We start from the raw sequence: 24,224 nt of genomic DNA on the forward strand, positions 1-24,224 counted from the left end.
TGTGACCAGTGACTTTCGGTGTTACTAATGTTGTTTGTGTTCTGACAGCTCCACAGACTGGCCATTCCCCCCATCCTTTTCCTTGGGCCTCCCTATTCCCTGAGATACAACACTACTGAAATCAGGCCATTTGATAAAACCACAACAGCCTCCAAGTGTTCAAGAGAAAGAAGAGTTGCATGTCTCTCACTTTGAATCGCAAGGTAGAAATGATTAAATTTAGTGAGGAAGGCATGTCGAAAGACAAGATAAGCCAAAAACTAGGGCTCTTGTACCAAACAGCCAAGTTGTGAATGTAAAGGAAAAATTCGTGGTTTTTTTTCTTTAAAAAAAATTTTTTTTTTTTTTTGCGGTACGCGGGCCTCTCACTGTTGTGGCCTCTCCCATTGCGGAGCACAGGCTCCGGACGCGCAGGCTCAGCGGCCACGGCTCACGGGCCCAGCCGCTCCGCGGCATGTGGGATCTTCCCGGACCAGGGCACGAACCCGTGTCCCCTGCATTGGCAGGCGGACTCTCAACCACTGCGCCACCAGGGACGCCCAAGGAAAAATTCTTAAAGGAAATTTTTTTTTAATGTTTTTTTTTTTTGACAATGATCCTAACTTTTAAAAAATATTTATTTATTTTTGGCTGCGTTGGGCCTTCATTGCGGCACGCGGGCTTCTCTCTAGTTGTGGCGTGTGGGTTTTCTCTCTTTAGTTGTGACACACGGGCTTCAGAGCACGTGGGCCCTGTAGTTTGCCGCATGTGGGCTCTCTACTTGAGGTGCGCGGACTCAGTAGTTCTGAAGCGTGGGCTTAGTTGCCCTGCAGCATGTGGGATCTTAGTTCCCCAACCAGGGATCGAATCCGCGTCCCCTGCATTGGAAGGCGGATTTTGGACCACCAGGGAAGTCCCTCTTAAAGAAAATTAAAAGTGCTATTCCACTGAACACACAAATGATAAGAAAGCAAAACAGCCTTATTGCTGATAATGGAAAAAGTTTTAGTGGTCTGGATTAAAGATCAAACCAGTCACAACACTCCCTTAAGCCAAAGCCTTATCCAGACCAAGGCCCTAACTTTCTTCAGTTCTATGAAGGCTGAGAGAAGTGAGGAAGCTGCAGAAGAAAAGTTTGAAGCTAAAACAGATTGGTTCATGAGGTTTAAGGAAAGAGGCCTTTTCCATAACATAAATGTGCAAGGTGAAGCAGTAAGTTCTAACATAGAAGCTGCAGCAAGTTATCCAGAAGACCTAGCTAAAGTCATTAATGAAGGCAGCTCATTAAACAATAGATTTTTGATGTAGATGAAACAGCCTTCTATTGGAAGAAGATGCCATCTAAAACTTTCACAGTTAGAAGAGAAGTCAATGCCTGGCTTCAAAGCTTCAAAGAACAGGCTGATTTTCTTGTTAGGGGCTAATGAAGCTGGAAGCTTGAAGCTGAAGCCAATGCTCACTTACCATTCTGAAAATATTAGGACCATTAAGAATCAGGCTAAAACTACTCTGCTTATGCTCTCTAAATGGTAACAAAGACTTGACGATAGCACATTTGTTTACAACATGGTTTATTGACTATTTTATGCCCACTGTTGAGACCTAATGCTCAGAAAAAGATTCCTTTCAAAATATTACTGCTCACTGACAATGTACCTGGTCACCCAAAAGCTCTGACGGAGATGTAAAATGAGATTAATACTGTTTTCATGCCTGCTAACACAATATCCATTTTGCAGCCCATGGATCAAGGAATAATTCCAACTTTCAAGTCTTCAAAAAATTTAAGAAATACATTTCGTAAGGCAATAGCTGCCATAAATAGCAATTCCTTAGATGGATCTGGGAAAAGTAAATTGAAAACCTTCTGGAAAGGATTCACCATTCTAGATGCCATTAAGAACATTCATGAGGGCTTCCCTGGTGGTGCAGTGGTTGAGAGTCCACCTGCCGATGCAGGGGACACGGGTTTGTGCCCCGGTTCGGGAAGATCCCACATGCTGCGGAGCGGCTGGGCCTGTGAGCCATGGCCACTGAGCCTGCGCATCCGGAGCCTGTGCTCCGCAACGGGAGAAGCCACAGCAGTGGGAGGCCCGCATACCGCCAAAACACCCCCAAAAAACAAAACAAAACAAAAAGAACATTCATGATTCATGGGAAAAGGTCAAAATACCAATATTAACAGGAGCTTGGAAGAAGCTGATTCCAACCCTCATGGATGACGTGGAGAGGTTCAAGTCAGTGCGAGAAGTAACTGCAGATGTGGTGAAAACAGCAAGAGAACTAGAATTAGAAGTGGAGCCTGAAGATGTGACTGCATTGCTGTATTCTTCTCTCGTTGTACTAATTGCCACTCTAATTAAATAATTTTCACAATATCTATCTCTATAAATACTATACAATCAATGCCAAGGATAGTGTGATTTACCACTACATTGCCAGAATTAAACCGTACTTTTCATAGTAAGTGAGAAACCTTATTTGCTGAATCAATTAGCTAGTCAACTCGTGGTTTAAAAAACAACAAAACCCCCCCCCATCATAAACCATATATTAAACAATGAGAGTGGAAATTCAATGCTGCAAAAATAACCTATAAGAATCTATTTGGGGGCTTCCCTGGTAGCGCAGTGGGTGAGGAGTCCGCCTGCCGATGCAGGGGACACGGGTTCGTGCCCCGGTCCGGGAAGATCCCACATGCCGTGGAGCGGCTGGGTCCGTAAGCCATGGCCGCTGAGCCTGCGCATCCGGAGCCTGTGCTCCGCAACGGGAGAGGCCACAACAGTGAGAGGCCCGAGTACCGCAAAAAAAAAAAAAAAAGAAATCTGTTTCAAAACGAAACAAAATTTGTAATAGTGTGGGGATATGGTACATTTCCATTGTTACATCCAAAGCATCTGAGAAAATGCCTGTACTATCAAAGAGTCCAGAATGGTTCTATGCAAGACAATATTAAAGGAGAAAAAAACTTAAATAAAAAGTTGCTCTCCCACCCAGCATATGGTCCCAAAAAAGATGTTTGTAATCCCCTCTACCACATGTTCCAATGAGTCTTTTTTTAAAAATCCAAGCAATATGGATGTACTATTTAAAGATTTGCCACACTAAACTTTTTTGAGAAATGGGGGGCTTTCCTGGTGGCACAGTGGTCAGGAATCCACCTGCCAATGCAGGGGACACAGGTTCCAGCCCTGGTCCAGGAAGATCCCAGATGCTGCAGAGCAACTAAGCCCGTGCACCACAACTACTGAGCCTGAGAGCCACTACTACTGAGCCTGCATGCCATAACTACTGAAACCTGCATGCCTAGAGCCTGTGCTCTGCAATGAGAAGCCACCGCATTGAGAAGCCCACGCACCTCAACGAAGTGTAGCTCCCGCTCTCTGCAACTACAGAAAGCCCGTGCTCAGCAACGAAGACCCAACGCAGCCAAAAATAAATAAATTTATTTTTTAATTGGTATATCATTTTTAAATTATTTATTCCCAACATCTGAAAAATTACACACATCCTTTAAAAAGTGGAAGATTATCTCTGATTATTTATATACACAAACTGCAAGATAGTTTGATGAAGAAAATGTTAAGAAAACAATTATTTCCACTAAAATGAATGTTCACTTATTATTTAAGCTGAAAAGAGATGATTACATATGAATATAAAACATTTAATCTTAGACTAAGGCCAAAATTAGTTTGGAAGAAAGCTTCTGTTCAGATTTCTAGGCATACTGAGAGTTTACGAAGCTTAATGTGTTAAGTCATCAGTCTAGTTTGGATTTTTAGGAAGATGTACATAAACTTACCAATAATTACAAATTAAATGGCTTTTTCTTGAAATGTCACCAAAGTAGAGTTTAAAAGTGTTTATAATGCAGGAAGAAATATTAAACATTAATTTCCATATTCATAAAGAAAAACAAACCCACTAGGTAAATCAGGTGTGGGGCAATTCTAAATGCTGCTTAACAAACACACTTTCTAAAATAAATTATCTAGACGATTTCACAACTTGCACTAATGGATAGTTTTTAGTTTATTAATGTTTATTCATGTGTTTAATCTAAGTAAGATTAGTTTTTATTCCTCATATCAAATCCTTGGTTCTTAAAAGTATCACATAATTATTTCATATTTTCTTCTAGAATTATAGGAAGAGGAAGGAAGATCAAAAGAAATCTTGCCTAGCCTCCTGTTAAGTACTTCCTGGTACAAAGGTCCCAACAACCTCAAAAGGCAGTCATTTCAGCGCTCAGCAGCTTTAAGTGTTACAGTCCTTCTTGTATACGCTGATCCTAGCCAACAAACTGCTGGACAACAATTACTTATTCAGGACACCTGAATGATAAGCAGTCATGTATAGGGCAAAAAGTTTATAAATAGATCAAGCAAGACTCAGACAGTTGGTCTCATCAGGAAAAATCATCCAATATAAACACATCTGTGCCCCATCACACTCAAAAAGGACAAAGTCAGACATGCAACTGTATGAAATATCATTGGATCATTTCTACTTCTATGGGTTTCCTAGAAAAACTGGCATGCAACATGTATAACAAATACTTAAAGGGATAATTTAATCTCAATGCTTGGTTTATCTTGTGCTTAGTTTAATATTTATTATTTAATTTAAAATTACTAAATATAAGTAAATATTAAATTTTATTTAGTGTAAATACTAAATAATAAATTAACACAACATATTGTATAGCACAGGGAAATATAGCCATTACTTTGTAATAACTTTAAAGGAGTGTAATCTCTGAATATATATGTTGTACACCCGAAACTAATATTGTAAATCAACTATACCTCAATTAAAAAAAATAATTAACACGATCGTTTTTGAAAACCAGCAATATCAGGTTCAAAGTATCAAGAGCCAGCATAAAATGCAATGATGTGTTAAAGACAATTACTCAATGATTGAGTACTGCACAAATACTTTTTAAAGCATATCAATACTCAAAATTTATTAAAAAATAAAATTTACCTTTTAAAAACTGCTGCTCAGAAGTTTAATATATATCATTGTACCAATAGCATTAAAATCATTAAATATGATATGAAACATCAAAACAAACAAAAGCCCATGAGTCTGGAGTGATAGAAAAGTATTCATAGTGAGTAAGAGAGAGAGATTGAAGGGGAAAAAGAGAAAAGTCTCTTTTACAGAGGAACATTAGCTAACAGTGTAGAAAAAAATGAGAAAATATGAAAATCTCAATTTTGGAAACCCAATCAGAGAATGCTAAAACCATAGGTAAAAGGTGAATAGAGGGCAAGATATTTATTTGGTACAGAAGTATTTCCCAATGTATTACTTAATCGTTGCAAAGAAGAAACCATACCTTTACAAGGGAAAGGCTGTGTGGTAACCAAACTTAGCATGGTGATCAAACTCAGCAGCATCACTAATAGTGGGAACTTACATTATGTGATTCCTGATTTAAAGCACAGCATCATCTATAATCTAAATGTTAAAAATGTTTAACTGAATCTAGTTTACAGGAAATATGACCCCATGAGAAAGGAATCAGACAAATCCAGGATATGAGACAAGACAACTTAGTTACATCTGTAAAAAGTCAATGTCACCCCTAAACTGGCTTTTGTTTTTTCTATCTTTAGTCAGTCTAGACAGAGTTTTATCAACTTTATTGATGATTTATAAGAACCAGCATTTGATTTCACAGATTTTCTCTATTTTTGTTTTATACTGTTTTCAATTTCATTAATTTCTACTCTATTACTTGTTCCTTCTTGCTTTAGGTTGAATTTCCTCTTACATGTCTAGTTTCTTAAAGTAGAAGCTTAGACTGTTGGTTTGAGACTTATTTCCTTTCCTAATATAAGCATTCAATGCTATAGTATTTCCACTAAGCACTGCTTTAGGCAGATCTCACAAATTTTGATAATGTTGTGTCTTCATTTTCATTTAATTCAAAACACATTCTAATTTCCCTTGAGATGTTCTCTTTGACACAGGGGTAAAAATGTGTTGTTTAATTTCCAAATATTTTAGGGATTTCCCAGATATCTATTATTAATTTCTAACTGAATGCTGTTAGAGTCAAAGAAGATACTTCTTATGATTTCAGTTACTTTAAATTTGTCAAAATTTATTTTATGGTCCAGAATATCTTTATCTCCAGAAATATCTTTGTAAATGTTCCATGTGCCCTTAAGAATAACATGTATTCTGTTATTAGGTGAAGTGTTCCATAAATGCCAACCAGGCCAAGCTGGTTGGTCTTTGATATCCATTCCATAATGATTTTCCACCTACTTGTTTCACCAATTACTGAGACTGGGGTATTAAATACTCCAACTGTACCTGTGGATTTGTCCACGTCACTTTTCAGTTCTATCAGTTCAGCTTCATGCTCCCCTATCATTAGGAGCATACACATATTAGGAGACATATATTCCTAAATACATAACAATCCTAAGATTGTTATGTCTTCTTATGGAACTGACCATATTACCAACATGTAATGTACCTCTTTATTCCAAGAAGTCTGAAGTCTACTTTATCTGATATTAATACAGTCACTCCAGCTTTCTTTTGCTTAGTGTTTGCATGGTATTTCTTATTTATCTTTTTACATTTTTTTCTAGTTGTAATTTAGTATATTGAAGACCACCTTGATCCTTTTCACTGTAGGAGTGTCACCCTCATTAGCTATCATACTATCCACATTCCCAATATTCATATAATAGCCTACTTGGCCTCTGTCACTTCCAGTCCTTTTAAGTGAGACCATCTCAGATTCACTGAGATTCTGGGAACAACCTTATTCCTAAGTAGAAGGACATAAAAAAATAAAATAAAATATAAAAATATGTCTGCTCTACTCTGGCACATTAACAGAGATGGCCTATCCTAACACCACATCTTCCCAAATCACATAATTCACAGCTATGGATAATAGCCTCCATGTTCAACACTTGCCCAAGCTGCTCTCTCATTAGCCCACTAAACTCCTGATAATCCAAATTCTTGTCTCTTTTATGTCTTAAACTCCCTTGCCTTGGCCTACAGTTCCTATAGGGTATTCATCTGACAACCTACTGTAAGTCACTTCTGTAGTTGCCAACCTTGACCTGCTCTGCGCTACTCCACATTGCATTCTCCTTTTAGTATCAATGCAACCACAATGCTGATTAAGACATGCCCAACTCCAGGCCTGAGGGCTCTTCCGGTCCTCTCAGCCTCTTCATACAAGCTAGCTCACTTGCTTCTGGTCCTACCCTGACCTCAACCAATGGGTTTCAGCACTGGGATGTTATATGTTCTCCCTTATTTCCACCTTCTACCACAATTACTCAAACTAAATGTGTCATTTCCTTGAGCCATATACCCTTCAGTTCTGTAGCCTTCTTCTTTAGACAATTAGGCAAAATTTAAATAACACTTTTAAATGAACAATTCAGTGGCATTTAGGATATTCAGAATGTCGTATAACCACAAATTTTTATCTAGCTCTAAAACACTTCCATCAGTCCACAGTAAAACCTCTTAAGCAGTTTCTCATCCTTTTCCCATTCAACCTTCTGGCAACCACCAACCTCTGTTCTGTTTCCATGGATTTATCTATTCTGGATATTTCATACAAATGGAATCATACAATATGTGATCTTTTGTGTCTGGCTTCTTTCACCTAGCTTAATGTTTTGGAGATTCATCCGTATTATTCATAGCATGCATCAGTACTTCATTCCTTCTTATGGCTGAATATTTCATTGTATGTATATACCACAATTTGCCTATCTACTCTTCTGTTGATGAACTTTTGGGCTATGTCCACTCTTTTGTGAATGATGTTGCCACAAACATGTGTAAACATACTTGTCTGAACATCAGTTTTCCATTCTTTTGGGCATACATCTAGGAATTGAATTGTGGGTCATATGATAATCCTATGTTTAAACTTTTGAGGAACCACCAGAGTGTTTTCCACAGTAGCTGACCATTTTATATTTCTACCAGCAATATACAAGGGTTCCAATTTCTCCATCTCCTTGCCAACACTCCTTTTCGTTTTTACTTATTACAGATATCCTAGTGAGTGTGGAAACCTCATAGTGGTTTTGATCTGCATTTCCCTAAAGCCTAATGATGTTGAGCATCTTTTCATGTTTGTTGACATTTGTATATTTCTTTGGAGAAAGGTCTATTCGAGTCTTCTGCTTACTTAAAAAAAAAGTTTTATTGAAGTACAACTGACATATAACATTATATTAGTTTTTAGGTATACAGAATCATGATTCAGTATTTGCATATATCGTGAAATGATCACCACAATGTCTAGTTAATATCCATCATCATAGGTAGTTACAATCTTTTTTCTCGAGATGAGAACTTGCAGTATCTACTCTTTAGCAACTTTCAAACAGGAAATACAGTTGCCTATTGTTAACTATAGTAACCATGCTGTACATTACATCCCCATGACTTATCTATAACTGGAAATTTCTACCTCTTGACCCCTTAACCATAATTCACTCACCCTCCCATCTTTTGCAACCACCAATCTGTTCTCTGTATCTATGAGCTCGGTGGGCTTTGTTGTTTGTTTTTAGGTTCACATATAAGTGGGTCATGTGATATGTGCCTTCTCTATCTGACTTATTTCATTTTGCCCAGCATAATGCCCTCAAGGTCCACCCATGTTGTTGCAAATGGCAAGATTTCATTCTTTTTATTGGCTGAATAATATTCCAGCATGTGCACTATGTGTGTGTGTATTCATGTGTATCATTTTCTTTAACCATTCATCCACTGGTGGACACTTAGGCTGTTTCCACGTCTTGGTTATGGTAAGTAATACTGCAATTCTCTGTTCATTTTTAAATTGAGTTGTTTGCCTTTTTGTTGAAAGAGTTCTTTATATATTCTGGATGCTAAACACTTAAATATGTGAGTTTCAAATATTTTCAACTCTGCAGGTTGCCCTTTCATTTTCTGGATAATGTCCTTTGATGCCCAAAAGGTTTAATTTTGAAGTCCAATTTATCTGTTTCTCAGTTGTTGTTGTTGCTGTTGCTCATCCTTTTGGTGTCAAAGAATCCATATCTAAGAATCCACTGCCAAAAATCTAAGCTCATGAAAATTTATCCTTACGTGTTTTAAAACCATAAAGATCACTGATCCATTTTGAGTAATTTTTTTATGTGGTGTGTGGTAGGAGTCAAAGCTCATTTTTTCACATGGTGATGTCCTGTTTTTCAAGAACCATTTGTTGAAGAGAATATTCTTCCTTATCAAATGGTCTTGGTACCCTTGCTGAAAATCAGGTGGCCATACATGTATGGGTTTATTTCTGAACTCTCAATTTCTATTTCATTGATCTATATGTCTATCCTGTTGCCAGTACCACACTGTTTTGATTATTCTATCTTTTGTAGTCAGTTTTCAAATTGGGAAATGTGAGTCCTCCAACTCTGTTCTTTTTCAAGATTGTTTTCACTATTTAGGGCTCCCTGTAATCCCATATGAATTTCAGGATCAGCTTTCCCATTTCTGTAAAAGACTGACAGGGCTGATAGAATTAAATCTATACACCATATTAGGTAGTGTTGACATCTTAACAATATGAAGTCTTCCAATACATGAACATGAGATCTTTCCATTTACTTAAATTTCTTTATACCACTTCACACCTACTACTAGCTACTAGGATGGTTTTTAATAAAAACACAGTAAAGAAAAAAGAAAAGAAAAGAACAAGAGTTGTTGAGGATGTGGAGAAATTAATTGGAACCCTGTACACTGGTGGGAATGTAAAATGGTGCAGCAGCTGTGGAAAATAGTCTGCTGAGTCTCCAAAAAGTTAAACATGAAATTACCATTTGATCCAGCAACTCTGCTTCCAGGTATATACTCAAAAGAAGGGACTCAAATAGATATGTGTATGTTAATGATCACAGTATTATTCATGACAGCCAAAAGGTAGAAACAACCCAAATGACCATAAACAGATGAGTGGATAAACAAAATATATACATACAATGGAATATTATTCAGCCACAATAAAAACTAAGGAAATTCTGATATTAATGCAATGCTACAACAAGGATGAACCTTGAAAGCATTATGCTAAGCGAAATAAGCCAGACACAAAAGGACAAATATTGTATGATTCTTATATGAGTTACCTGGAAGAGGAAAATTCATAGAGACACAAAGTAGAATGGAGGTTACCAGGGGCAAAAAGGTGGAGGGGGGGAAGGAGAGTTATTTTTTTTAATGGGTACAAAGCTTCTGTTTGAGATGATGACAAAGTTCTAGAAATATAGTGGTTATTGTTGCAAAATATTATAAATGTACTTAGTGTCACTGAACTGTGAACTTAAATGGTAAATTTTATGTTGTGTCTATTTTACCACAGTAAAGAAAAAAAATTGCCAAGAAGAAAAAAATTGAGTGAATATGTTAAGTGAATGAAGCCAGACACAAAAGCCTCATACCTTACAATTCCATTTATATGAAATTCTAGAAAAGGCAAAACTACAGTGACAGAAAGCAGAGACGCTGCTGGGATAGAGAGGTGAACTGCAAAGGGACATGAGAGAAATCATGGGGGGTGATGGAAATACTCTACATTTTGATTGTGATAGTGATGGTTATACAACTAATATCAAAACATATCAAACCATACATTTTTATTTTAATTTGATGAATTCTATTACATGTAATTTATACCTTAATAAAATTCATTTAAAATATCAAAAAGAGGGGCTTTCCTGGTGGCGCAGTGGTTGAGAGTCCGCCTGCCGATGCAGGGGACATGGGTTCGTGCCCTGGTCCAGGAAGATCCCACATGCCATGGAGCAACTAAGCCCATGAACCACAACTACTGAGCCTGTGCTCTACAGCCCGCGAGCCACAACTACTGAGCCCGCGTGTCACAACTACTGAAGCCCACGTGCCTAGAGCCCGTGCTCCGCAACAAGAGAAGACACTGCAATGAGAAGCCCGCACACCACAAGGAAGAGTAGCCCCTGCTCACCACAACAAGAGAAAGCCCACGCGCAGCAATGAAGACCCAATGCAGCCAAAAAAAATAAAATAAATAAAATAAACAAATTTATATATATATAAAATATTACCTACATTCCTGAAATACTTCATGTAGGAGACAAAGACCTCTGACACCTCTTTACTTCAACATGAACAGCCATTTTGATATAGTTAGTCACCTATAAAGCCACTTAAGTTTACTATTTTCATCTGTATTTCTCTACCTTGTCAAGAATATCATGAGAGACGCTACCAACAACTTGTAAAAAATTTTTGTTTGTTATAGAAACAAAGTTAGTTTGTTATGACTTATGCATAGTAAATTAGCTTTTAGCAAGTAAAAGTTATCTACTTGTTCACAAACCAGATGTTCCAGGAATTTTTAATGAAGCATCAGCAAGGTCACTGATCCTCTTCTGAGATATCTAACCACTATTACCTAACTGCAGTTGCCAACCTCAAAGCCTTTAGCATCTCTTATTTTCTAAAATCCTTTTGAAAAAATAATATTCCTGGGCTTCCCTGGTGGTGCAGTGGTTGAGAGTCCGCCTGCCGATGCAGGGGACACGGGTTCGTGCCCCGGTCCGCAAAGATCCCACATGCCGCGGAGCGGCTGGGCCCGTGAGCCACGGCCGCTGAGCCTGCGCGTCCGGAGCCTGTGCTCAGCAACGGGAGAGGCCACAGCAGTGAGAGGCCCGCATACCGCAAAAAAAAAATAATAATAATAATAATATTCCTATGATCATCTTGCAAGTTACTTTAATATCTAATATCACTTTACTTTGAAACTAGAAATTTAACGAAGACTCTGTTACTCCACCTATTTTTGTGCATTACTGCTTTATATGTCTGCTTTACAGTTTATTTCAGTTTAGGAGAATGTCTGCTTAGTGAGAAAAAAAAATGGAAGCAAAATCGAAGTAGAGATTTGATTTCTACTTGTTGTATCATAGCCCCACAATATGGGTCTATCTTGTCCTTTGAATTAGAGTACAAAGATTCTTTTTGTTACACTTAACTATTTTCAAAAGCTTCAGTTCATTCTGGCTGTTTTTGCTTACCCACTTAGCTTTTTCATTATAAACCAACATTTTTTATCTTTGATACACATCTATACACAGGTCTTACTATATGAAAAACTATGCAAAGAAACTAATAATTTATGACTCCAATGTATTAAAGACTGTAGCTTATACTAAATGTAAATATAATACTTATCTTTTCCAATAACAAAATCACATTACACTGATAACTCAGTTCAGCTTAATTCTCAACATGACCCTCCAATTCTGCTTTTCCTATTTTTATGCTTTGATATTATTGACATTTCATACAAAGGCAAAACGAAACCCATCTCTTTAGTACAGTCAGCCCTCCACAGCCACAGCTTCTGCATTTGCAGATTCCACCAACCGCGGATTGAAAATATTCAGGAAGGGCTTCCCTGGTGGCGCAGTGGTTGGGAGTCCGCCTGCCGATGCGGGGGACACGGGTTCGTGCCCCGGTCTGGGAGGATCCCACGTGCCGCGGAGCGGCTGGGCCCGTGAGCCATGGCCGCTGAGCCTGCGTGTCCGGAGCCTGTTGCTCCGCAACGGGAGAGGCCACAACGGTGAGAGGCCCGCGTACCGCAAAAAAAAAAAAAAAAAAAATACACACAAAAAAGAAAATATTCAGGAAAAAAAAAATCCAGAAAGTTCCAAAAAGCAAAATTCGAATTTGCCATACACAGACAACTATTTACCTAGCATTTACACAGTATTAGATATTATAAGTAACCTATAGATGACTTAAAGTATATGGGAGGCAGCATGAAGCACTAATGTAGTAGAGACTACAGCAACAATGTGTGTGAATATGAATTTTTAAATATTTAACATACAATATAAATGTTTATAATGAAATATTCATATACCAATAGCAATTCCAAGATTTAAAGGGAAAAAATACACAATCTCAATTTGTTTCACATTGTGCTACTCTTGTATATATGTTCAAAGCTATACTTCAAGAATTTTCATTATAAAAACATATTTACTAAGTGCAAAAAATTTTAAAAAAAGTATATGGGAGGATATATGCAGATTAAATGCAAATACTATGCCATTTTACAAAAGGGACTTGAGTATACAAGAATTTTGGTATCCTCAGGGGTCCTGGAACCAGTCCCCCACAGATAACAAGGGATGAATGTATTCTCTTACCACTCTGCCATTCATTTTTTGTAACCATATTCAATTAACATTAATAGGAAAAATTTTATGTTATTTTTTTTTCAAATACCAATTTCTTTTTGCTTTTAGTTTTCTGCTTTTCATACTCAGATGATAATGTTTCTTAGTTTTTCTGAATAAAAATAACATCCAACCTTGAAGTCATTCTATTTGCCTTTCAGACCTATATAGAATTCTAGGTTTACCACAACTTTTTCCACCTGTTACAATCCAACTCCTACTTGAAAACAGAAAACTGAAACAAGAAATAATATCTTTTCAAAGATAAACAGCTAAAAAAAAAAAAAAAAAGATAAACAGCTGGCTTTCTTTTTAACTCTCATATTCTTTATTAATATCACACTTGTCTGAATTTGCCAATGGAAAATAATATCTAAGTTACAAAAGATACCTGAGGATAGCTGTACAATCAGAAGCTGTTTAGTACTCTTAGTTAACATAATATTTTAAAAGTCCATTTTTTTCATTTTCACAAATTCTCTCTTCTTGAAAAAAATGTAAGCATATAACTGAACCCATAATTTAATGTCTTGATGTAAGAAGACTATAGTATTTCGCAAGATATAAATCACCATATTATCAAAGACTTAAATGAGATAGTTACATATTTTCTACATGTTGGGTAGTATCTCGTGTACACAATTAACAAAAACTATCAGAAGATTTAATAATTACCCATAGAAAAATATCTTTTGTAAATAAACAGATTTCTAAAACCTAAAAAGCAGGTCTGACATACATCACTTATTTGCTGTGACTTAAAATATAATGTAAGGAAAGAAAACATTACCTAATTCTAACAAAACTGTGTAGACAGAAAAAAAAATGTTAGAACAAGGAGTCTTTAGGCCACAATAAGACCTGTAAATATTACAGAACTTAAAATTGATTAAGAATTCAATTAAAGTAGAAAACAAAATTGTTTAAAACAAGAGCACACAAGTTGTGCTTTAAAAAAAAAGTTTAAAGGAAGGGGATGAGAAAGGTGAGAAAAACCACTACCAGACTCCTTACCCATTGCTGTTGGTGCTGGAGCTTCCTGATGGTATTTTCAGCTTGCTCCAGTTTAGCACTGGCCTCATCACTCTGCTGTTTGATGTTGGCCAACTCCCGTTTTATGAGGTAGTTTTCCTCAGCCTCCTGGGCTCTTGTCACTTGTCCCTTAGGACATAATTTTTTTGTGTGTAAAGCAATTTAGGATAGATTCAAGAAAGACTGCCTTTGTGAGGTTTAGTTACTTACTTTGACATGTTAAAAAAAAAAAAAAAAAAAGATCACCTCAGAGAACAGAACAGCCTGAGTAATTATTAGCCAGCAGCTCATTATTGCTCCAGCAAATTGTGGGAAACCAAATGAAAAATTCATCTGATAATCTTAAGAACAATTCTTCTTTCAGTCAATAAAAATTCAATTCATGCAATATTATTGTACATGCAGGACTAATGTTTTCAATGAATAGTGGTTAATTTTGCAGAATCCACTGATTGCCATTTTGGAATAAACTTTAAAATAAGGTTAGCTCTAAAACGTGCAAAAGATGGGTTTATTTTAATAAAGATAACACACTATTATCAAAAATTAAGTTTACACCCATAGATACCACCCCAAAAATTATTTCTAGATAAATGCATGTAAAATTGCATGCATTAAAATATGAATTTCTAGGTTTAGGACTTTCCTTAGATGTTAGAGAAAATGCTTAAAAAAAAAAACTATACCTGTATCAATCTATCTGCCAAGGAAGCACTTTCCTACAAAAGGAAAAATTCAGATAGAAATATAAGAGAAAGAAACAAAATAAAGGTGATAAAATTAGGAATAAGAAGAAACAACGCATACCCAAATTCCACCTACGTTTCACTGTAATTAAGATGGACATTTAGATTTTAAAACTATTTTTTATTGCATGTGTTTCTATTCTTAAAAAAGAATATATCAAAATAAGGATAAACTGCAGAAAATCATGTGCTTCTAGAAGAGATCATTCCAAGAGAGTTTTCATTATTTGGGACAAGCTAATATCTTCTTTTTAAAGCATACTTTAAGTATTTTTAGCGTCAGCCATATTGTCAAATCATTTATATGAAAAGGAGAAGGAATTTGAGTAAGCAATATCACTTATGAAGTGTGACAGCAATTTGTGCAACAGCAACTTCCAAAGAAGCAAAGCAAGGAAAATATGACAAATGAAATTAATGAGCTCAACCATAATAAACTCTAGCAATTACTGAGTAAGTAAACATTTCAGTTACAGACTTTAATTGCTATCTAAGTATTTACAGAATTCTAAGTGCTAAAGAACACACCTAGGCCATCTAAGCCAGTAAAAAGGTACTTAATTTTCTAGAAGCAAAATCCAAACTTAACTCTTTCAGACAGCACCTTTATTATTCTTAAGGTTCAATGAAATAAAAATGCTTTCTCTGTGAAAATGTCTTACTCCAAAGATTAAGACCACCTAGGAAGATGTACATTTTACTATAAACTGAGTGTTTAGTGGAAAAAATATATATCGATAAAATCAAAATGACTTAAAAACAATTAAGCTCAACCTTTTTGCAGTCACCAAAAAAGCAGAATTATCTTCAAACTCTAATAAGATGAAAGAAATATATCCTTAATATAATGTACCTGCAATTATTATATAACAAAAATATACATGTAACAAAGATCCTGTCCTTCTGCCATGCTATTTAATATGAAACCATCAATACTTTCAAACAAAAGATAAACATGCAAATAATCTATATCTTCATTCATTTAATTCCTAAATATTGACCTGTAGACTTTCAGGGAAGATTTTAAGATACTTGGCAATATCATGAGGACTATTTTTTAAACTACTAACTTTCATTTTTGGTAAAAAGAAACAAAAAAAAAAACCCAAAACAGTTTGTGAATTCAGATGTTTCTCCTTTAATAAACCAAAACTCTTAGGCTATACTTCTATTACTTAATACATTCTTATAGCATCAGGAACAAGACTACGAAAGACACTACGTCAAAAGCACAATAAGAAAAATAATGCAAGATTGACACATTTACCCAGTTATTTTATATGAAACAGAGGAAGAGGTAACAAGCGGTATCAAAATAATTCTAAGAACCAAAAGTTTAGTCACAATTCCTGTGTTGAAAATCAACAAACATCATGGTGAATTTTTACATAAGAAATCAGTCAGTCATTTTGACTAAACTTAAAGCAATCCTAGGCCTTAAAGAAATCACTGCCACATTTAATATATGGCTCGACAGGGCAACATTTGAAATTCATCTTTAAAATACTACACAGAATGGATCCTCAATTAGGTTACCCCTAAAGAACATACTTTTCAGAGATTATGTAACAAAAACAAATGACATCACTATGTTACTCTAATAATCTCAGTTTGAAACTTTAACCTTAAGAGTTCAAGGACTAGTAATGATCAATTTTTATTGACAGGTTATTTAGTTAAGTAGTAAGCCATGCAAGCTAAGCAGTCAATACCACAACTTCAGAGACATGTGCCAGATTTCTTGAGCCTTTATTTAAAATAGAAAAATTATTGTGCATTCAACTGAAGTTTACATAAGTAGCAATTTACTTACTTTTTCTAATGTTTCAATGTGCTGTTTTAATAGTCTATTTTCTGTGCGTAACCTCTGCAGAAAAAGAAAACAAACAAAGGTTTGCTTGCAAACATTCCTGAGAAGGAAAAATGACAGTCGATAAAATGTACCACCTTTTATAAGTAGGAAAGAGTCCAAGAAATGGCTACATTATCATCTGTGAAATTCTTAAAGGCTCAGAGTAAGAAATGCATGGCAAAGGAAACGACCACATTCATCATTCCAGCTGTGACTGAATTTTAAATATAAGCTAGAATACATACAAAATAACCCCTTCCTTTTCTGTACCTAGCATAATGACTCATAATCAGTATTTTCTTTTTCTTTTTTTCCTGGCTGCGCCTCACCACTTGCAGGATCTTAGTTCCCCGACCAGGGATTGAACCCAAGCCCTCGGCAGTGAAAGCGCAGAGTCCTAACCACTGGACCGCCAGGGAATTCCCAGTATTTTCTTATATGTCTTAATATCCCTATTAGATAGAAAAGATTCTAACTCATTTATCTCCTACAAAGACTACACAAATAATATTCAAATGTCTATCAAATAAACAAGAAACCTGAAAAATGCATGTTCGTAGGATAAATATCAAATTGTCAGTTTAGAACTAGATCAGCCTCCATTTATGTGTTATATATGCCAAGTTGCAAAGTTCCATTCTGAAAATACGAAGAATGAGTTATTTTCATTGAATGAATTATTTATCATGAGTTGTTTTCAATTTAAGAAAATTACTAGCATTTTCTTGTAGTTAAAAGAGTAAAACCAGATTAAAAAAAAAAAAAACACTTCACCTAATTGCTCAATGCCCAACTCCCAAAACCCTGTCAAATTACTGCTATTAAGTATTAAATCTAAAACACCCTACATTATAAACTGGTGCAGCCACTATGTAAAACAGTATGGCGGTTCTCAAAAAAACTAAAAATTGAGCTGCCATATGATCTAACAATCCCACTCCTGGGCATATATCAAGACAAAACTATGATTTGAAAAGATACACACACGCCTTTGTTCATAGCAGCACTATTTACAATAGCCAAGACATGGAAACAACCTAGATGCCCATCGATAGATGAATGGATAAAGAAGATGTGATACACACACACACACACACACACACACACACACACACACAAAATGGAATACTACTTAGTCATAAAAAGAGAATGAAATAATGCCATCTGCAGCAACACAGATGGACCTAGAGATTATCATACTAAGCAAAGTAAGTCAGAAAGAGAAAGACAAATACCATGATATTACTTATATGTGGAATCTAAAATATGACACAAATGAACATATCTACGAAACAGAAACAGACTCACAGACATAGAGAACAGACTTGTAGTTGCCAAGGGGGAAAGTGGGGTTGGGGAAGGATGGATTGGCAGTTTGGGATTAGCAGATGCAAACTACTATATATAGGATGGATAAACAACAAGGTCCTACTGTATAGCACAGGGAACTACAGTTCTTTCCTGTGACAACATAATGGAAAATAATATGAAAAAAACAAAACACTCTACGTTAAAAAATCATCTCCTTTTTGTATAGTTTACCAATATAAGTTATCCCTTCATTTTGCCATCATTGTAATTTCAAACTCCCTCTGACCTTTTTGTACCAATTTGCTCTAGAGTGCAATCCAGACTTCTTCCAACCCTGCCTTCCTCTAAATTCCTGCTAAAAATGTCTTCCTCAGAAAATTCTTCTATTAATTCAACCTATTATTTTGCCAGTAAAGACTAAAATATAGTTTATATGACACATAAAATCTCAGAACAAAGCAAATAAAAGACTATGAATTATTGTTGTCTTATTAAGTGGACCACAAACTGGAACAAATAAATCTTATTTATTACAAAGACAGTTTGCAAATTAAATATTTTTGCTCTATTCACTAGAATATATTTGGATGAATTGAAATAGATATTACTTTATGTGTGATCTCAATCTACAAAATAGTTTGAGAAAAAGAAAATATTTCTCATTTTTTTGCTACTCACATTATGTATAGCATAATGGTCTACACAAATAAGCAATTATTAAATGCTCTTAAAGTCTGGAAAGCCAAAGAAATAAATGTGATTCTCAAAATCTTCTCAACATATTTCATGAAAAAAAAAGTAGCATTTTGTTTTCTAAAAGACTTAGGAAGTTAAGTTCAACCAGACAATTGAGTGAATAAAGTTAATATTTCAATAGAAATAATGCTTAGAATTTAAAACTAAAAACATTCACTTGGATTTCCCTCCCCACCCCCTTTAAATCTTCTGAAATTTTGCTATAAAAACCTGAATTCATTTTCCCCCCAAACACCTACACAAATGTCTTAATACCACTTTTTAAATAAATAATCAATTCCTTATTTGTGTGATACCCACTTCATTATGAGTTGAAAAATATAATAGACTTTACAGTTATTAAAGACTGTTTCAGGGTTACCTTCACAGTATTTTGGTAATTAGAGCTTTGTAATCTATTTTAACATCTGTTATAGGTAATTTTCCCCCTTCTTATATTGTGTTTTTTATCCTCCGCAAACCTTTACTAGTAGACTAGTAGTTTAGAGACTGGGTTTTGAAATGAGGTAGGTTTAGGTTCAAATCCTCACTGTACAATTAACACCTGTGGATATCATTCAGTGCCCTAGAATCTCCATTTCCTCAACTAGAAAATTACACTAATAAAACCTACAATGATGCTGCAAGAATTCAACGAGATAGCATACTGCCTAATATATACCAAATACTTGGTTAATGATAAGCATTGCTATAATATTTTTAAAGTTAGGGCATGAATATAATTTTATTACTTTCGTCTATTTTTTAAAATAATTATTCTTTAGATTGTTTTTATACAACACGTAGTTATTTTTGTCTCTCCCCTTTACTCATCCTTTAAAAACACCCTTTGCAAAGTTTTTTCGGTGTTTGTTAGGTTTTAAACTATTTTTCCTTTAGGCTATTCTTAAATATGCTTTTTTAAAAATTAGTTTAATTAACTAATTAAATTTTGGCTGAATTGGGTCTTCATTGCTGCACAAGGGCTTTTCTCTCTAGTTGTGGTGAGTAGGGGCTACTCTTCACTGCGGTGCACGGGCTTCTCATTGGGGTGGCTTCTCTTGTTGTGGAGCATGGGGTCTAGGCACGCGGGCTCAGTAGTTGTGGCTCGCAGGCTCTAGAACGCAGGCTCAGTAGTTGTGGCTCGCAGGCTCTAGAGAGCAGGCTCAGTAGTTGTGGTGCATGGGCTTCGTTGCTCTGTGGCATGTGGGATTTTCCTGGACCAGGGCTTGAACCCACGTCCCCTGCATTGGCAGGCAGATTCTTAACCACTGTGTCACCAGGTAAGTCCCAAATATGCTTTTATCTTTATTTCAAATTGAATTTCTTTTTTCCAAGATACTTTTGAAATGTTTATTGCTGCTATATAGGAAAGTTAATGACTAAAATCTATCACTTGACTGATTTCTCATTAATTTTTTTTTTTTTTTTTTTTTTTTGCGGTACATGGGCCTCTCACTGTTGTGGCCTTTCCCATTGCGGAGCACAGGCTCCGGACGCGCAGGCTCAGCAGCCATGGCTCACGGGCCTAGCCGCTCCGCTGCATGTGGGATCTTCCCGGATCGGGGCACGAACCCGTGTCCCCTGCATCGGCAGGCGGACTCTCAACCACTGCGCCACCAGGGATGCCCTCTCATTAATTTTTGAGTATCCTTACTTTTAATCACATTTCCTAGAATTAATTAAAAAGGTGTTTTCTAAACTTTAAAGTGAAAGCCACAAAGAGAAAGAGCAACGGATACATACACTTAAAAAGAGAGACTTTTTTGACCTACCAAATTAGAAAAGAAAATGAGACTAAGGGTGAGAACAAGAATGAAATATCTAATATACGCAAGGTATTAGTGAAATGGAAACGCTGCCAAGAACATATCCTGGAAATATTCTTTAGGAAATTTACTTAGTGCATATTGAATGTCGTAAAAATACTAATATCCTATAATTCAGTAATTCTACTTTTTACAACTGACTACAGAAATAGAAGGTACCACAAAACTTTATATACAAAGATGTTAACATAAGCATTATTTTTTAATGATGAAAAACGAAAAACCACCTAAATATGCCAAAATAGGGGAATCTCAGTTTCAAACAAACCACTCTATTCTTTCCAGCTTACTCATTTTATGAAGTAACCCAAACTCAATAATCCTCCTTCTTGTTGGGATAATCCATGGATCCTACCAACTTTTCACTGTCCCTCACTGCCTGATATCCTCTCTTCCCAAACAAAGTTTAATTTCCAATCATTGCAGACTTTCCCTTGCTTTTATCCCCCTCTCCCTTCTCTTCTTTAGTAGTGAGCATACTAGCCTGGGAAACCACTAGTCTGGGTCAACACACTGACAACTCTTGAGTCTGCACCTCAGCCAGTAAATATGACCAAAGAAAAATAAAACGGTAAAGTTTATTTCAATTAACAATCACTAAATTCAGTTGGACTCTTAATGCATCCTAGAATAATGTGTTTCCTTAGTCCATTCCTTCTCCCACCTTCTTAGATCACTATTTCATACTTTCTCCTCTGTTTTCAAACCAGCAACCCTCCACCCTACTGTCACTCTCAGATGATAATCTTGTTTCTGATTTCATTGAAAAAATTGAAGCAATCACAACAGAACTTCACAACATCCCACAACCAACATCTTACCTACATTTTTGCCCATATATTTTACATTCTCTCTTGTTCTTTTTTAAAAATATATTTATTTATTTATTTATTTATTTATGGCTGCATTGGGTCTTCGTTGCTGCACACGGGCTCTCTCTAGTTGCAGTGTGCTCATAAGATGTGGTTGTTTTGGTATTGATTCTTTTTTTGAGCCGGGGATACTCTTCGTTGCGGTGCACAGGCTTCTCATTGTGGTGGCTTGTCTTGTTGTGGAGCATGGGCTCTAGGTGCGTGGGCTTCAGTAGTTGGGGCACGCAGGTTTCCGTAGTTGTGGCTCACTGGCTCTAGAGAGCAGGCTCAGTAGTTGTGGTGCACGGGCTTAGCTGCTCCATGGCATATGGGATCTTCCCAGACCAGGGCTTGAACCCGTAGCCCCTGCATTGGCAGGCGGATTCTTAACCACTGTGCCACCAGGGAAGTCCCTTTTCTTTAGCATTTGACACAGTAAATGCCTCTCTTTCTGAAACACTCTATTCTCTTGGCTTCTAGAACATTATATTTCCCTGGTGTTCTCCTACTTTGCTGATTGGCTCTTGGTCTTCCTAACTTTTAAATGTTGGCTTACTCTCAGGCTTAATTCTTGTACTCTTCTGTTTTATCTACATCCATTCCCCAGGTAATCTCATCTACTCTCATGGCTTTTAATATGATCATGTCAATAACTGTCAAATTTTTATTTCCAGCTTGTCCTCTCTTAACTCCAACTTTAAATAAAGTCCCCTACATACGAACCTTCAAGTTGTGAACTTTCAAAGATTTGAACATGCGTTCTTAAAACTGCAGCTTGCCCTCCGTCTCTTATTGCTGACAATCCTTCAGCTCTACCATCTTCCACCTCCTCTCCCTCCTCCAGTCAGTAATTCTTCTTGCCTGTTCACTCAAAGCCAGCCCCTGTATGCCAGCTGTGGTACTGTACTACTGTACTTTTCAAGGTACAGTACTATAAGATTAAAAATGTTTATTTTTTTGCTTGTTTCTTTATGTAACATTTGTGTGAAAAGCATTATAAACCTATTACAGTACAGTACTATATAGCCGACTGTGTTAGTTGGGTACCTAGGCTAACTCTGTTGGACTTTACAAACAAACTGAACTTACAAATGCGCTCTTTGAACAGAACTCGTTCGTACACAGGGGACTTACTGTATTTCGAGGAGCTACTTGAACAGCTCCTGGGCATCTCATACTTAATATAACCAAAACTGGGGCTCTTGGTATTCCTCCTGTAGACTTTCCCATTGCAGGTACTGGGAACTGCATTCTTCTAACTGCTCAGGCCAAAGTCCTTGATTTCTGTCCCTCTGACACCTCCACAATCAGCTATACCTTTAAAACCTATTCAGAATCTAATAATTTCTTAACACTTCAGTCCAAGCCACCACCACCCCTTGCCTGCATTACTTCACCAGCTTTCTACTTAATATCCCTGCTTCTGCTCTTACCCCCTGCAATATACTCTCAACACAGCAGCCAGAAGATGCACTGAAAACTTAAGTCAGATCTTGTCCTTCTCTACTGAAAACCCCAGTGGCTCACCAGAGTAAAAGCTGAAGTCTTCACATGTTCAGCAACTCCCTACATTATCTGCAATGTGCAACACCTTACCTCCTTTCACTTCCCTCATCTTCATGTTGTCCCATCACTACTCCTCATCGGCATGCTCCTGACCAGACCCTGCTCTCCTTATATATCGAGCTCCCTCACTTCCTTCAGGTCTTTATTCAAAGGTAACCTGGTCAACTTCTCTAAACTTTTAATCCGAACACTATCATTTTATTTTCCCTTTCCTAAGATATTTTTTTCCTCTGTTTAACACTTATCACCATCTAAAACACTGTACATTTTACTTATTGTCTGATTTCCATACTACAGTATATAGTACCACAAGGGCAGGAATTGGTCTGTTTCATAAACACATATCAAGTGCCTAGCACAGTGTTTGGGCATGTAGCAGGCACTGTAAATATCTGTTAAATGAATGACTTCTTAAATAAATTAAGCTATTATATCCCCATTGGATTTTATTAAGTAGCTATTCATTTTTTAATGAAAAGTTGGGCATCCAAATCCTTCCTACATCACAATACATTAAAGCCTCTCTTGCAAAGTAGTAGTGTGTATACACTGAAGAACATGTATGGGTCTAAGACTAACCCAAATCAGAGTTCAAACTCTTGACTTCTACCACTTTCTGTCAGTATGACCACTAGCTTATTATCTGAGCTTTCTGAACCTTAGTTTCTTCATAGAAAGATAAACAACCCTTTCATAAGGTTACTGGAAAAATAAAAGGAGATAATGTACGTAAATTATCCTTCATATATTAAGTGTTGAATAAATGTGTCAGTACTAGTACTTTATATTGATTGTTCAATATAATTCCTGGATGACTTAGATAATACTTGTCATGTTTTTTTATGTTAGGCAGTGAAAACACAGATGTTTTTATATTACGCTCTAGTTTTCAGCATATCTGGAATATTCCATAATTTTTGAAATAAGAAAAAATATCCAAATTCTGACTAAAAACCAGTCAGAATTTCTAACTCCTCTTCACAGGGCTTAAATCTCTATACCCCAAAACATAAATGTAAACATAAATTCATATGTCTATCTTAAACAGAGTAGGGGATAAAGGCTCT

General features: G+C 36.3%; 1 protein-coding gene across 8 annotated transcripts in view; it reads right to left on the minus strand.

Moving 5' to 3' along the window:
* Nucleotides 1–24,224, minus strand: part of EVI5 (ecotropic viral integration site 5) — a 204,061-nt gene that overhangs the window by 83,492 nt on the left and 96,345 nt on the right. For 5 of the 8 annotated variants that reach the window (XM_027114334.1, XM_027114333.1, XM_027114335.1 and 2 more), the window contains 3 exons: nt 16,827–16,880; nt 14,954–14,986; nt 14,250–14,396 (listed from right to left, as the gene is read on the minus strand). In XM_027114334.1, the coding sequence (XP_026970135.1) occupies nt 14,250–14,396; nt 14,954–14,986; nt 16,827–16,880 (234 nt within the window). The remainder of the gene's footprint in view (nt 1–14,249; nt 14,397–14,953; nt 14,987–16,826; nt 16,881–24,224) is intronic. The other 3 variants (XM_027114338.1, XM_027114337.1, XM_027114336.1) reach the window with 2 other exon arrangements.

Source organism: Aethalodelphis obliquidens, unplaced genomic scaffold, assembly GCF_003676395.1.
Source record: "Aethalodelphis obliquidens isolate GAN/ISIS:26980383/991018 unplaced genomic scaffold, ASM367639v1 scaffold13, whole genome shotgun sequence".
Taxonomy (NCBI): domain Eukaryota; kingdom Metazoa; phylum Chordata; class Mammalia; order Artiodactyla; family Delphinidae; genus Aethalodelphis; species Aethalodelphis obliquidens.